Source organism: Salvia hispanica, chromosome 5, assembly GCF_029641045.1.
Source record: "Salvia hispanica isolate PSC_SH4W2 chromosome 5, Shi_PSC_v1, whole genome shotgun sequence".
Classification (NCBI taxonomy): Eukaryota; Viridiplantae; Streptophyta; class Magnoliopsida; order Lamiales; family Lamiaceae; genus Salvia; species Salvia hispanica.
This window is the reverse complement of record NC_142696.1, coordinates 35,038,644-35,055,595: the sequence shown is the minus strand read 5'-3', so window position 1 is coordinate 35,055,595 and position 16,952 is coordinate 35,038,644. Positions and strand designations below refer to the sequence as shown.

At 37.0% G+C, this 16,952-nt stretch overlaps 1 protein-coding gene and 1 pseudogene across 1 annotated transcript; one reads left to right on the top strand and one right to left on the bottom strand.

Annotated features, from left to right (window-relative positions):
- The first annotated feature begins 5,176 nt into the window (after positions 1-5,176).
- Positions 5,177-6,208, top strand: LOC125191003 (auxin-responsive protein IAA20-like). Its single transcript, XM_048088459.2, has 4 exons — positions 5,177-5,318; positions 5,396-5,613; positions 5,887-5,965; positions 6,059-6,208. Exons 1-4 carry the CDS (start codon positions 5,263-5,265, stop codon positions 6,114-6,116), a joined length of 411 nt encoding a protein of 136 aa, XP_047944416.1. The 5' UTR covers positions 5,177-5,262; the 3' UTR covers positions 6,117-6,208.
- Positions 6,209-10,156: 3,948 nt separating this feature from the next.
- On the bottom strand, positions 10,157-16,695 carry LOC125186444 (pentatricopeptide repeat-containing protein At2g22410, mitochondrial-like; annotated as a pseudogene).
- Between the last annotated feature and the right edge of the window lie 257 nt (positions 16,696-16,952).

The following is a 16,952-nucleotide window of genomic DNA, read 5'->3' as shown; positions in this document are numbered from 1 at the left end:
CTTATTATAAACATAAACCTAAGAAAATAAGAAAAGAAAGGGTACGTTTAAAGCATATGTCTATTTCTGGGTTAATATAAGAAAAGGATAGAATAGTCCTGGAAATTTTGATAGCATCTATGCATTAAATTTCATTAAAATGGGCTCAATTTTCAATTAAAAATCTGATTATGGCCAGCCATAATGTGGCCATTTAGCATCACTCATTTAAATAATGTATTTCTCAACTAAATTATTATAATGAATCTGTGGTTAGCCAATTTAAATGACTATAATGAATCTGTACTCCTAGTCCTAGTGGGTGTACACGAGGGACGAAACCACACATGCAGAATATGACTTATCGTATCGACAAAGAATTAATTGCTCCCTCTCTTGAGCTTATCTCAAGAAACGCACGTGATTATTGTTCCCTCCCAATCTGTTTTTGATATCAACTCTTGGTTTGAAACAGACAAATATGTCAAGTTCAAAGGTAGCAATCCCTTACTAACCACATGTACCTTGTGCTTAGAGTCTGGTACATGTATATGTTTTTGTGTGCAGTCATTTTAGACATAATTGTCTTATTTAGGCCTCAAACATAAACAAAACATAACAACACTAGGAGCATATGTTTCTTGACTAGTTATTTTCTATTCTTTCAACTGGCTGCTATATATTTTATATCGTTCCCATCAAACTTGTCCCACCAATTGGTATTATGGGATCGTTCCTATAAAAATATTTCAATTGTAAGTATGGACCATGGATGGTATAGTTTATACTTCTTCCGCTCTCATTCATTTTTGTCATTTCAGTCCGTTGATCCCCGTCCTCGATTTTTGAAAAAGAAAAATGTCATATGTTACATTACAAATTATGTAGATCTCGTTATCTGTTAATATTATTATAACTATTTTTTCTCTAATCTATCATATTTTACTAATTTTGCATTAAAACTAGTATTCGTCACTAAAGTCTCTATACTTTTACAGACAGAAGGTATACAATAATACTGTAGTTGTTAATTTGTACATTTTCCGTGTATTGCAAAAAGTACTCCTTCCGTCTCATAAAAATTGCATATCTTGGGATAACACAAGTTTTAATGCACATTCATAAAGTATGAGAAAGAAAAAGTGATTGAAATATTGTAAGAAAATGAGACACAATTACTAAAAAATAGAAATGTCTAATTTTATGAGACGAACTAAACTGATAAAATGATATTTATGGAATGGAGGAAGTCGGAAGTAACATCTGCCGATAACCAATCTGCAAATTAAAGTATGTAGATTATATCCTTCATACTAAATCATAATAAAAAAATCAATAACAAAATTAACACTTTCAATAGTCAATGTAGATAGGAACATGATATATTTTGGAAAGGCGAAAGGAAAAATTGGAGTGATTGGACAAGAGCATCTCCAATGCAAATAGGTCAGCCACTTTCTCTTCCTGTCATGTCAGCAGCACTAAAAATCAACCTGTCACATCAGATTTAGGCCAACCATAGGCCAGTCATAGGCCAACCGCAATAAAAATAATTCAAAATATACTACATTTACGGAGTTAAAATTACGATTAGATTACGGAATTAAATTTACGACACATATACGGGAAAATTCATTAATTGCATTAAAAAAAAGTACATAGATAAAAAAAAATTACATAATACAGAAAAAAAAACTAACGGCGTGCAGTCCTCCGTGCCCACAACTCTTCAATTATATCCTTTTGGAGTTGAATATGAGCTTCCACTTGGCGCATGTCGGCAAATTCCTTGAGGCGGTCGGCTTCATCGAGAGGTACCCCACGTCGTACGCTAGGGGTGGCCGTTCCGTGGCTTGGACCGGCTTCATCGTCATTGGCCCAACGAGTCAGTTGCACGCCTTCGTCTTCGACGATCATGTTGTGCAGGATAATGCAGGCGTACATTATTTGGGAAACGCATCTGACATGCCACAAACGCGTTGGACCCTTAATTGCCTCCCATCGAGACTGGAGCACACCAAATGCGCGCTCCACGTCCTTGCGCGCCGACTCCTGTCGTTCCGCAAAGTAGGCCTTCCTTTCATCACTTGCGTGCCTGATCGTCTTCACAAAGACAGGCCACCTAGGTATATCTCATCCGCCAAGTAGTAGCCCATATCATGCCGGTTGCCGTTGGCCACAAATGAGACGGCTGGACCGACGCCCTGGCACTTCTCGTTGAAGAGGGGAGACGAGTTCAGGACGTTGAGATCGTTGTTCGACCCGGCTACCCCAAAATACGCATGCCAGATCCACAGCCGGTAATCAGCTACGGCCTCGAGGATCATCGTGGGATTCTTTGACTTGTAGCCGGTCGTGTAGGCCCCCTTCCAGGTAGTCGGACAGTTCTTCCACTCCCAATGCATACAATCTATGCTTCCTAACATCCCGGGGAACCCATGCTTCTCCCCGTGCATATGCATCAAATTCTGACAATCTTGGGGAGTGGGGCTTCGAAGGTACTCCTCACCGAAAATTTTTATCACGCCCTCACAGAAATACTTCAGACATTCCAGGGCTGTCGACTCACCGATGTGGAGGTACTCATCCCACATGTCTGCCGCGCCTCCGTAGGCCAACTGCCTGATTGTCGTCGTGCACTTTTGAATAGGGGTGTGGCCGGGTCTGCCAACTGCATCGTGCCTGAAGCGGAAACACAGATATCGACGCTCCAAAGCGTCAACGATACACATAAACAACTCCCTACGCATTCTAAAACGCCGCCGGAACATGTTTGCGGGAAACCGCGGGTTCTCTGAAAAGTAGTCGTCATACAGCCGTTGATGTGCAGCTACGTGATCCCGATCAATCATTGCTCGGCGGTGGACAACCCGTGGAGGGCGAGGTATCGCCTGCTGTTCCACCCTACGCATGTACCGCTGCATCTCGCGGTTCATGTAGGCCTTCATAGCCTCGTTCATCCTCCATTCGTACTCCTCAGCATCCCCACCACTACCACCACTGCTACCACCCGCGTTACTCATCGCTCGATGATGCTCTTGTACAGAAAGTTAGAGAGAGAGAAAACTCGTTAAAACAAGTGGTGCAAATGAAAATGAAACTAAAATCACGTTTATATAGGTTTAAAAAAAAAAATCGGCGTTGTGGCGGCCAGCGCATCGGCCAGCCACACGCGATTGGCTAGTCCTGGCCGATTTTTTCGCCGATTTGGCGCTAGCCTGCTCCAATGGTTCGGCTAGCCGACCGGCTAGCTACGTGAATCGGCTAGCTAGTTGGCTAGCCGGCATTGGAGATGCTCCAAATTAACACTTTTTATGATTATTTAGTGAATCTTTTATTTGGATTAAGGGGTTGAAAGAAGAAGACAGTGAACCTAAAAATGAGTGCCTAGACAAAGTAATGTAACTTAGGAAACCCATCGTATTTGTCGAAAGTAAAATGTCGAGGAGAGTAAGTAATCAAAATGCATGCACTTTTAATTTTTGTCGTTTTTTGTCACACACAATGCACCCGCCACACTTTTTTCTTTCTCGCAACTATCAATACACCTTTAGCGGAAACTCTCATCTTCTTAATTACTTACAACCTAAAATAATTAACTAAGTCTCAAGTATCATGACCAATTTTCTAAAATAGTTAACATTATGAAATTAAATAATTAATTCATTCTTATTATTTGTTTTCTCAGTTTTAAATTGATTTTTCCGTGCATAGAAGTATAATTACATGCGAAAAAAGAAAAGAAATAAAGTAGAATAGTGCTGAGATAAAGATGAACAAATTAAATGTAGAGAGAAAGCAAAATTGGCATTGACAATTGATGTGTATGAAGGCTCAACCAAAAAAGAGGCTTTAACATGCAACCGAACCCAAAAATCATGCTACACTTTTAGAAAAAGCAATCTTTCATAACAAGAAATTATGGTTTGAAATAATGAATGAGAGCAACGTATATAGTTTTTTTTTTAAATACTACGTTTAAATTTATTTCTCTTGAAAGTTATATTCCAAAGAATAATTTTAAATTCGGACGGAATGAAGGATGCAATTATTTGTACTCCGTATGAATGAATTTATGCCAGTCCCCCCATCCCCGGGTATCATTTTTCTTTGAAAAGTAGAAAAAAAGAAAAAAAAAAACTATTTCATTCCACCAAGTAATATTTTCTAGTTTTTTAGTAGTGTTATTTGATTATACTGTGGTCGATAGTAAAACATAATATTTCTCTAGTATTTCTAAGATTTTTTTCCAATTTTTCTTATCTTTTTTCTCTCCCTATATACCATCAAATTATCCGGACATAAAATTTACCAAAAATTTGAGCCACCTAGAGTCGAAAGAATCATATGGTTTACATCCTTGGATTGGTTTTAGCATCTCAAAAATGATTCTTATAATCCTTCAACTCACAACTAATAATAGTAGTACATTTTTCTTTTATTTTGTGTCGTTCATAAAAATTACTAGTAATCATCTACTTTTGAAAAATTATCACTATTAAATTGGTTGGAAATTATTTTATAATAAAACTAATTTAATCTTTTGAAAAATTATCACTATTAAATTGGTTGTAAACTATTTTATAATAAAACTAATTTAATCTTTTGAAAAATTATCACTATTAAATTGGTTGGAGACTATTTTATATTTAATCAATTTGAATTTCACAAAAGGATATCACATTTTTTTTTTTTGAAAAAAATGTTCTCCCCAACATTAACATTTATGTAAAAGTATATTTTCTCAATCACTTAAAATCTCATGATATCACATCTACCACGAAAAGGGGGGAGTACAACATTATTAACAATAAGCAAGTTAATTTGATTAATTGAATAGGTTGGCTTCACTTACCAATATTGTTAAACATTGATGAAATTGGGCCGACCTAAAAGAGGTAGTCGTTATTAATAGTAACAAAACGTTGTTGGTGTTGGGCGCAATTGAGAAGTGAGGGACACGCATTCAATAAGTGCTGCTTTAGCACACAACAAAATCAAATATTACATATATTATTAAAATTTAAAAAAAAAAACATAAAGAAGAGGAAAGAGGAAAGAGGAAAGAGGAAAGAGAAAGAGTGATTCGGCAATTGGAGCATTTGGGTCGGCTAAAAGTCTGGCATTGATGCTGACAATATGTTGCCCACATCTCCACTTCATCTTCAAATCATCACCAATTCACCATATATATATATATATATATATATACACACACCAACCCTCACTCTCTCACATAACCTCATTATCATCTCTCTTACTTACATTTGATTTCAATTCACAATGGAGCTCCAATTGGAACTCTCCCTTTCAACCCGACCCGGCCCAAATGTGAACAGGTATGTCTATTTTCATTTCTTTCTTTTTATAGGAGTATGAATAATAATTTTGCTGTTTGGGGTGATACTATATATAGGGTGAATAACAAGGACGGATATGTGGTTGGTTGGCCGCCGGTGAGGAGTTGGAGGAAGCAGGTGTGGCAGCGCAACCGGCGCGGCGGCGGGAGGGCGGCGAATTCGTTGTACGTCAAAGTGAAAATGGAAGGAGTTGGGATTACAAGGAAGATTGATTTGAGCCTCTTTTGCTCCCATCACTCGCTTGCTAACACTCTCATTGCCTTGTTTCTAAAAGGTAACTTCAAATACACTAATTCTACTTCTAATTTTGATCTTCATTTAACTATTGTATTATACTAGTATATCAAAGTTGAAATTGCTTCGACATGGCTACTTGACACACTTTAAAATATCAATTTGTAGGACTGCTAATTTATCAATTACCATTTAATTTAACTAACACGTCTATTACTAGCAGTAGCCACGTCATTTTAATTCAAGAAAAATTACAATAAACTAATATTTGGAGGAAAATGAAAATTGGTATGTGGTGCTGGTGCTGGTGCAGGTGAAGAAAATGTGGCGTACAAAGTCATGTATCAAAACGAGGAAGGTGAATGGCAACGAGCAAAAGATGTGACATGGGAGTAAGTTGAAAACTAGAATTACTTTTTTCGACTGTTTTTTTTTTATTAATTAAAATTAGCAGCTTTTGATTTTATTAATTTTGTTGGTTGCAGATGTTTCATCAAGTCAGTGCGACGCTTGAAGTTGGAGAAGAATGGCATTTTATTGTAGTTGTGAATTGTGATAGATGTTTTATTTCAGTTATCAGCTTATATATGTTAATAAAAGTAACGGTGAATATTAATGATGAGTTAATTACCCTACCGAATTGTTCCTCTGATAGTACTAGAATGCTTGTTTGTTTTTGGTAATGCTAGAATGCTTGCTTTCAATTGACTTCAATTGCATAAATAGGACATCAAAATCTATTTGCTGTAGAGAATAAATCAGTGTAGTGAACATACAGTACTGTAATATACTTATATAAACATTCAAGAAATGAGAATGTAATTTACAAATAATTCAATGTTTAATCAAAACCCAACAAATATTTTTTGTCGATTTTGATAGTGCGATTCAAAGTTAAATGACCACTGTCTATTTCAAGTTCAAATTTTACATTTTTTCATGCTGGTAATTGTGCGCAATAGTAATTTACAAATAAACCGGTGTGATCGGCTGAATTTACCATGCGTGTTTGATGCGTATTTACTTTGGTATCTCAAAACCTTCAATTCCAAATTTATTTTTGATATCACATAAATATTTGGATTTAAAATGATATTACAATTTTAAATTTTCTCTATTTAATAGTGTAAGTAAATAGTATTAAATTAAATACGTCTAAAACACACACTCACATGTCCTGCAACACACCACAATCACAGAAACAACCATAACAGAATCTTAAAAATATGCGAAAACAGTACCATAAAATTGCATAATATAGAAATACAATTATAAAAATATTTAATTATAAAACAATGATAAATTTTGATTTCTTGTTCACTAAATAAAGATCTTGAAATTAGAATGCATTTCTATATTAACTATTTAATTTTGCAAAGAAAAAATATAGAATTGAATTAAAATAGTGCGTATATCTTCAAACTCAGTTCTATAAAATTATAATTACATACAATATCAATTTTACTGTATCAAACACATCTTACAGTAATTACCGGACTGCTTTTAGTTTCTTCATCAAGTTCTGTGATATACTCAAATTGGAAGCTATAGGAAATACTCTTTCGGTCATAAATTCAATATTTCATTTTGATTTAACGTGAGCATTAAGAATACATAAAGAAAAAAAATCAAAAAATAAGTGAAATATGAATTGTAGTTTCATATTATTAATTATAATTATAATTATAGTTAAATGCATGTGAAATGTGGTTAGTGAAATATGAAATTCATTCATTTAAAATAATAAAAATAAAATATATGGAGTAATATTTAATACTAATAAATATCTAATGAGGGTAGGAATGTCAATCGGGCCAGCCCACCGGGTTTCGTGCCAACCCTATTCGAGTTGCGGGTCAATCGAGTGCGGGCTAATCGAGCTGTGATTTTTTCGGGTTATAGAAGTTCAACCCTAACCCTAAAAGCTCGGATTTCGGGCTAGCCCAGCGGGCTAATCGGGTTGCTATCGATAAAATTAACATGCGTACAATCCAATAAATAATGGTGAAAATTAGCTATATTTATAAAATGTAAAATATTTAATTATGATAAATTTGAGATATATGCTTAAACTCAAACATAAACATGATCAAATACTAATATTTGAGATTTATGCAAAATAAAACATAAACATTAAAAAATTTTAAAATATGTTTTAGAAATTTAAATATATTTTTTTAGTGAATTTGAATTTTCTAATTTATATATCTATTATTATGTTAATAAAAGTTTAATATATAAAATTGAAAGTTATTTTTTTAGTAATCTATATTATAAAATAACTAATGAAGTGTCGAATTAGAGTCAAACAAATAGAACAATAGAAATTTTATCGGATTTTCAGGCCAGCCCATCGGATTTTGGGGTCTAGCCCTAATGGGCTGAGGGTTAATCAGGTGCGGGCTAGTCGGACTGTAATTTTATCAGGCTAGAAATTTTCAGCCCTAACCTTATAAATTTGGCAGCTATTCGGGCTGACCCACGGATTGCGGGCTACATTAACATCCCTGGACGAGGGTTAATAATGACGGTATAACAAATAGTACTATAAAATATTTAATGAGGGGCGAAGGGTTAATGATAATTTGGCAGTTTTGATAATTTGGGCTTTTCTGTAAGGCCGACAAATGCAGCCAGCTTCTCGGCCCACCGACCGCAATTTACTATTTTTGGCATGTATCTTGATTATGTCGCAAATACTACTACTACTATAGAACCGATGTAAACTTTTTCTTATATTTGTCTCAAATAATGTCAATATTAAATCATTTGTATCTCAAAATCGTTAAGAGTATCCTAAAAAGTTGATGAGCTCGATTCTACAAAGTCTAGAAACTTAATAATAAAACATACATAATAAAAGAATTTAATATTTTATTTTTTAGATCAATTTATAACTTCATTAATTTAAAATAAATTATATATTAATTATTTTGCAATAATTTAAAAACAATTACTACTAGAATTTTAACTTAAATATTTGCATATTTAAGGAATTTTTTTTTTTACTAAGTATGTATAATTAATTCAAATCAAACTTGATATCATATCGCAATCTGACATAAAGTATATTATTTCTTTCTTATTGCCACATAATAATATAGTACTACATTTGTCCCAGTTAAGATGACCCCTTTTTTTAACGTATTTTGAAAAAATTATAATAAATATAGTTAAAGTGGAGAGAAATTAAAGTAAGAGGTAAAATATTTTTAATTAAATTTGAAATTTAAAAATATTATGTACGTATATAATTTATATACATTTATCTTGGTTCAAAATTTATATAGAAACGGATCATATTGACATAGTTGGTGCACGTTGTTAGGATGTTTGTCTGAATAAATTAAAATCAAATCGGGCGTTAACCACCTTGTCTTGCCAATTTAAAGTTCCACACCTTCAAATGAATAATAACCATAACAATATTTAGGTCCAAAAAGACAAATTTTGTCCCTTGTTTTCATTTATTTAATAAACTCAGGCATCGTCATTTTGAAGGAAGTAAAATTATTTTATTTTTTGCTAGTATTTCACAACAAAATTCGTTAGTTCCAAGTTTGATACCATTTTAATACTAAAATTAAATCTCAATTTTCTCGTGACATGGTAATTAAAATATAGTAAAGTTGACATTTTAAAAAAACACTTACTACTTAATAATCGAACACTTCACGATATACGAAGCTTTAAAATTGAAAATACTCCCATTTCATAACTTGAAGGGAATATTGAAAAATGAAAATTTAGGGCCGAGCGGAAGAAGAGCTAGGCTACCAAATTATTACTACTAGTATTGTTATTTACTCATTTATTACTCCTGCATTGCAAATATAGTTAGTACTGCTGCAATATAAAAAAAATTAAAAATTTAAATAAAATAAGTAATAGATAAATTTTATTCTGGTCTTTAAGAAATTTTATCGAAAAAACATTTTGTACTTCAGTAAAAATATATCTTAATTCACTAAACTATGCTTATAATACTACTTCATTCCAAAATGTAGTTGGGGCATTTTATTTGGACACGAAATTTAAGAAATTAATATGTTAAAGGTCGAGATAGTAAAGAAAGAAATAAATAAAGTAAGAAAGAGGAAGAGAAAGTAAAATGGAGTTAAAAGATTAAGTTTTTTTTTTCAGAAAAAGAAATGATCCATCTACCTTGAAGCAATCTAAAAAAAAATACAACTCAACTACCTTGGGATAGATAGAATATTAAAATATATTCCTTTCGTCTCATGTAAGATGACACATTTATGAGTTAATACGGGATTTTAGGAGTTTTGTATGTTTAATTGAAAGAGAAAAAAAAAGTTGGCGAAAGTATTAGATCAAAAGTGTTGAATATTTTAATTTGAAAAAGAAAAAAAATTGTTAATATAGTAATTAAAGAGAAAGCTATTTTATTATTTTTGAAAATAGATATGTTATCTTAATTGCGTTACACTACAAAGAAAAATGCATAGCAGAGACAGAAAGAACATATAAAATCACTTGATGATAAAATAAACAATTTAAGATTCATATAGAAATGAAGTTAATTACTCCTAATAACAATACCTCACATAAAAATGATAATCTCAAGATGCTTGCAAGAAAAGATTTGTATCTACTCTTGAATGCTCAATCAAGCCATTCAAAACAATCACTATGTTGTCACTAACATAGTGTTGAGAAGATTCAGCAAGGAACTCATGAAAACCACCATTCACTTCAATCCAACTGCACCCAGGCATTTTCTTAACTCTTTGCTCTCTCATCATCTTCATCGCGCTCACAGCCTCGTCCCACCTATTCTTGGAGCGATAGATGCTGAAAAGGAGCACGTAAACAGCATCATCATTGGGATCCAGTTCAAGCACCTTCTTCCCTGCCACTTCAGCTAGTTCGAAATTCCCATGTTGGAGACAAGCAACCAGAAGGGATCTCCAGATCACAGCGTCTGGCTTCATAGGCATCCGCTCAACCAACCACAAGGCCTTCTCCAAACGTCCTGCTCGGACAAAGAGATCTACCATACACCCGTAATGCTCAATCCACGGCTTAATTTGGTAGCTATTTACAAATCTTTCAAACAATCTCTCTCCTTCACTAACTAGTCCTCCATGGCTGCAAGCGGACAAAACTGATAGAAAAGTAACTTCATTTGGAATCAGCCCTGATTCGACCATTGAATCGAAAACAACGAGGGCGTCTTTGCCCCTTCCGTTGAGTGCCAAACCAGATATCATAATGCTCCATGAAAACAAATCTTTCCTCCCCATGCTATCAAACAGCTTTATAGCTGAATCAAGATTCCCACTTTTTCCATACATGTCCATCAACCCATTATTCACGGTAACATCCGAAGCGACCCATGGCGTTTGTTAATATATCCATGAACTGAACTTCCAAAATTCAGCGCCCCAATATCGGCACAAGCAGAAAGCAGAGCAACAACAGTGAAAGTAGTGGGATTGCAATAATGCTCTCCAACATCTTCGTGTCTCATCTTCATGAACAACTCCAATGCCTCGAGAGAATTCTTGGTGCGAACGTGCCCTACAATCATCGCAGTCCAAGAGAAGACATTTTTCTGCGGCATTTCATCAAAAATCTTTTGAGCTGAATCCATATCACTATTTACAATATATCCGTTTAGTAAGGTGGTCCAAATAGCCACGTCTTTATAATCCAGTGTTGGGTTTTGGTGACTGATCCATTAAAGTGGGCCATGTCAGTTGGGCCTGAGACTTGGCCCAAGGCAGTAGAGTTAGGTGAAACAGAGCTAACCAGCTCATTCAGTTGCAACGGTAAACATCGAAGAGTTTTTCCCCCTTTTCTTCTTTGTTGTATATAGAGAGAATTCTAGAGTGAATCTCGTTAATTTCACAATCCAAGATTAGCTAGCTAAGTGAGTGTTTCACAGTCGAGAGGAATTCTTCGATTGAGTAGATAGCTTGAGAGATTGTGTGTTGTAAACTGTTTTTGATTGTGTTCGGAATAAAATCATCTCCCCTTCGTCCGTGGATGTAGATCTGTTGAAGATCGAACCACGTTAAATTCTTGCGTCGTTTTCTTGTTCTTTGCTGAATCAAGATCAACAAATTGGCGCCGTCTGTGGGAAACGATGACGATGCCAAGAATTGAAGCAGAAAAGTTTACCGGCCACAACGATTTTGGGCTTTGGCGTATCAAGATGAAGGCCTTGTTAATCCAACAAGGGTTAGCCGATGCTATCAAATCGAAATCGCCAGTGATCGAGGAAGGAGCAGATGAAAAGGTTGCGGCGAAGAAGCGAGAGATCTGGGAAAAGGCGCACAACGCCATTGTTCTCTGCCTTGGGGATAAAGTCCTTCGAGAGGTCGCGAAGGAGACTACTGCGATGGGTGTCTGGGCGAAGCTAGAGACTCTATACATGACGAAGTCTCTCGCGAATCGCCTTTATATGAAGCAGCGTCTATACTCCTATCGGTTTCTTGAATCTAAGCCGATGGGAGAACAACTCGATGAATTCAATAAGGCCATCGATGACCTTGAAAATATAGATGTCAATCTTGAAGACGAAGACAAGGCCATTTTACTTCTGAATGCACTCTCGAAGTCCTTCGATCATCTGAAGGATGCCATGTTGTATGGTAGAGAGAAGGCCATTACTCTTGATGAAGTGCAATGCGTTTTGAAGGCCAAGGAATTGCAAAGAACCTCTACAATTGCGAGTTCTGATCAAGCTCCAGAGGCTCTTGTTGTAAAGAAATTCAAGCCAAAGAAGCAGTTCAAGGGAAAGGAGAATCAAGGTTCTAAGCCCCACAATCCCAATCAAAAGTCTGGGGATGAACCTAAGGAGACAAGAAAGTGTCATTGGTGTCAAAAGCCCGACCATCTCAAGAAGAATTGCTATGCTTGGAAGAGAAAACAATCTGAGGGCAACAATGATCAGAATACGGCTGACTGCACGGCTGAATTGGAACCTGCACATGTGATGAATGTGGCAGAGAAGCAGATTTCAGACTCATGGATCATGGACTCTGGATGCTCGTTCCACATATGCTCACACAAGGATTGGTTCGAGGATCTCACAGAAGCTGATGGAACTGTGTTGTTAGGCAACAATCAGGTAAGTACTATTAAAGGGATTGGAAATATTCGCTTTAAGGTGCATGATGGGTCGGTTATATTGTTAACTGGAGTAAGGTTCATACCTAGTATAAAAAGGAATCTTGTTTCTTTGGGCATGCTAGAATTGAAGGGATATTCCTTTGTGTCTTCTGGTGGATGTATGAGAGTCTTGTCTGGGAATACTATTGTTATGATGGCAGAACAGGCTCTATTATCTTAATGCTGATGTTGTTACTGGTAGTTCTTCCTTCACTATGGATTCTAGTTTGGCTTTGTGGCACAAGAGGCTTGGACATGTTGGAGAGAAAGGGTTGAAGGAGCTGGTTAAAAGGGGTATTTTCACCTGTAGTGATCAAGAAAGTGTAAAACTATGTGAGTCTTGTTTGCTGGGGAAGGGGAAGAAGCTGCCCAATGGTTCTGGAAAACACACTTCAACAAGGCCACTGGATTATTGTCATAGTGATCTCTGGGGTCCCAGTTCAGAGAAGTCAACAGGTGGGGGAAGATACTTCTTAAGTATCATTGATGATTTCAGCAGGAAGGTCTGGGTGAGGATCTTAAAAGAAAAATCAGAGGCATTTGAGAGTTTCAAGATATGGCACAAGGCTGTTGAAGTTGAGAAGGGATATGGGCTCTAGTGTTTGAGAACAGATAATGGCTTGGAGTTCTTATCCAAGGAGTTTGACTCTTTCTGCAAGTCCAAAGGTATCAAGAGACACAGGACTGCACCAGGTAACCCTCAGCAAAATGGGACTGCAGAGCGTATGAACCGAACATTGTTAGAGAGAGTGAGGTGCATGATGTTCACCTCAGGTGCACCAAAGAGGTTTTGGGCAGAGGCTGTTTCCACCGCAGCAAAACTCATCAATAAATGCCCGAGCTCAGCCATAGACCATGACACTCCAGATAATAAATGGTATGAGAATCTTGGTGGATATCAAAGGCTAAGAGTTTTTGGTTGTATAGCTTTTGCACACATCAAACAGGGCAAGTTGGAGCCTAGAGCTCTAAAATGCATTCTTCTGGGATATCAGGATGGAGCAAAGGCCTATAGGCTATGGTGCACTGAAGCTGGAAGTCAAAAGATAATAATTAGCAGAGATGTAGTTTTTGATGAGTCAACAATGCCTTTCAAGGCCAATGCTCAGACTCATTAACCTCAGCAAGATCTAATACAACCAGAGTTTGATTTTGAGCAGAATGCTGCTCAGGTGGAGGAGGATGTTCTTCCAAATGAAGATGCTGAGATTTCTGGTTCTGCTGATTTACCTCTCAGCCCCCCCACCCTGACAATGAAGATCTTAGTGATTATTTGGTGGCCAGGGACAGAACAAGGATGGAGATAAGGCCACCTACTAGATATAGGGATGCTGATTTTGTCTATTATGCGTTGTGTGTTGCTGAGGAACTCGAGATCTCTGAGCCCAGTACATATAAAGAGGCAATAGGAAGCAAGGACAAGCAGAAGTGGATACAAGCAATGAATGAAGAAATAGATTCCCTCTTGAAAAACAAAACCTGGATACTTGTTCTGAGGTCTCAAATCCACCAGAGACCAATTTCTTGCAAATGGATTTACAAGAGAAAGGTGGAGGCTTCTGAGAATGACAATGTCAGATTTAAAGCAAGATTGGTGGCAAGGGGTTTTACACAGGAAGAAGGAATTGATTACACAGAGGTCTTCTCACCTGTTGTGAAGCACAACTCCATCAGGATCCTATTAGCAATTGTGGCCAAAAAGAATTGGGAACTCCAGCAGTTGGATGTTAAAACAGCATTCTTACATGGAAAGTTAGAGGAGACCATCTATATGGAGCAGCCACAAGGCTTCATAAAGTCAGGAGATGAGGATAAGGTTTGTTGTCTAAAGAGGAGTCTCTATGGCCTCAAGCAAAGTAGCAGGCAATGGTACCTAACTTTTGACAAACAGATGGAGAAAATGGGATTCAAGAAGTCTGCATTTGACAATTGTGTCTACATAAGGCATAAAGGTGGGACTGCTGTAGCCTATCTACTGCTTTATGTAGATGACATGCTTGTGGCAGGGCCAAGCAAGACTGAGATTAACCAGGTGAAGGCTGATTTGGAGCAAGCTTTTGAAATGAAGGATCTGGGGAATGCCAAAAGGATACTTGGCATGGATATCATCAGGGAAAGAAACACCAGGAAGCTATGGCTGATGCAGCATAGCTATATCAAGAAGATGTTGATGAAATTCCAAATGATTGATTCAAAGAAGGTGTCAACACCAACAAGCCAGCACTTCAAACTATCTGTCAGTCAAAAGCCATCCTCTGATATGGAAAGGAAACAGATGTCTAAGATCCCTTATGCAAGCATTGTGGGGAGTATAATTTATATGATGTTGTGTACTAGGCCTGACTTATCTCATGCCATCAGTTTGTGCAGCAGATTCATGGCAGATCCGGGCTATGAACATTGGCAGGCTCTGAAGTGGATCATGAGGTATTTGGTGGGCACCCAGGATCTTGGCTTGTTGTTCTGTACAAAGGATGGTGAAGATGGGCTCATTGGTTACTGTGATTCAGACTATGCAGCTAATATTGATAGCCGGAAGTCTCAGTCTGCATATTTGTTCAAGTTGTATGGGACTGCTGTGAGTTGGAGATCCAATCTCCAGTCAGTGGTGGCTCTCTCCACAACGGAGGCTGAGTATATTTCTATGGCTGAGGCAGTCAAGGAGGCTAAATGGCTAAAGGGAATATTGACAGACTTTGGAGAAGAGCAAGGTGCTGTGACAATACTCTGTGACAACAACAGCGCTATTAGTTTGGCTAAGCACCAAACTTTTCACGAGAGGAGTAAGCACATTGATGTCAAGCTACACTTCGTGAGAGATGAAGTTGGGAAAGGTGTTGTGACAGTGAGGAAGGTTCATACATCAGAAAATGCACCAGACATGATGACAAAGGCTTTGCCGAGTGCCAAGTTTGAGCATTGCTTGGACTTGGTTAGTTTGGTTGCTCGGAGGTAAGGGGACTTAGATGAAGGTGGAGATGATTGATGGATGCAGTCAAGGTGGAGCTTGTTAGGTTTTGGTGACTGATCCATTAAAGTGGGCCATGTCAGTTGGGCCTGAGACTTGGCCCAAGGCAGTAGAGTTAGGTGAAACAGAGCTAACCAGCTCATTCAGTTGCAACGGTAAACATCGAAGAGTTTTTTCCCCCTTTTCTTCTTTGTTGTATATAGAGAGAATTCTAGAGTGAATCTCGTTAATTTCACAATCCAAGATTAGCTAGCTAAGTGAGTGTTTCACAGTCGAGAGGGATTCTTCGATTGAGTAGATAGCTTGAGAGATTGTGTGTTGTAAACTGTTTTTTATTGTGTTCGGAATAAAATCATCTCCCCTTCGTCCGTGGATGTAGATCTGTTGAAGATCGAACCACGTTAAATTCTTGCGTCGTTTTCTTGTTCTTTGTTGAATCAAGATCAACATCCAGGCCATTGAAAACTCGGTTAGCTAAATCAAGCCTTTGATTTTTTCCATACATGTCGATCAACGCATTATGCACATTGGGCCTAGGATATTCTAGGCACTTTAACGCCATAGCGTGAATGGTTCTTCCATTTCTCAGATCCTTGCAGCGGGCGCAAGTAGAAAGAGCTGCAACTACGGAATGCGAGTCGGGTTTGGGGAAATTAGAGAAAACCAAATCGGAAAATATGGTGAGCGACTTTCTAGGTCGTTTGATATTGAGGTAAAGATTCTGAAGAGAGGTCCACGACCCCACATCTGGTTTAGGCATTTCATCGAATATCTTCCGTGCTTTGTTGAGTTTCGCATATTCGTTGAGAAGACTGCAACGGGTCCCCCATTTTGGCAATAGATTTTTCAGCTCAACAATTGGAGCAGCCTGGGATTTGTGGATATGTGTCTGTAGCATATATACAGAAGAAACAGCGGCAACAACAGGAGTTCAACTCAAAATCTGAACTAATTGGGTTCGATTTATATATAGGGAACCTTATCTGCCTTCGCGCGGGACTGCTCTAGTAGTGTGGGAATGGTGAAGAAAAGGGGATAATATAAAGAGAAATGGTTGGAGAGAGCGGCTGGATTTAAATGGTTATGTCCAATCTGGATTTAATTGATTGAGGCTGCAGATAATGTAAATGGTTTATGGCCAGATTAATTAAATCTCCAATTCAATTATAGCAAAAAAAAAAAATTAAAAAAAAAAATCTCAAGTTAAATAAAGATAAACATAGAAGAGAAATTGGTCTCTAAAACCATGAACTTTGCCCAAAATTTGGTAT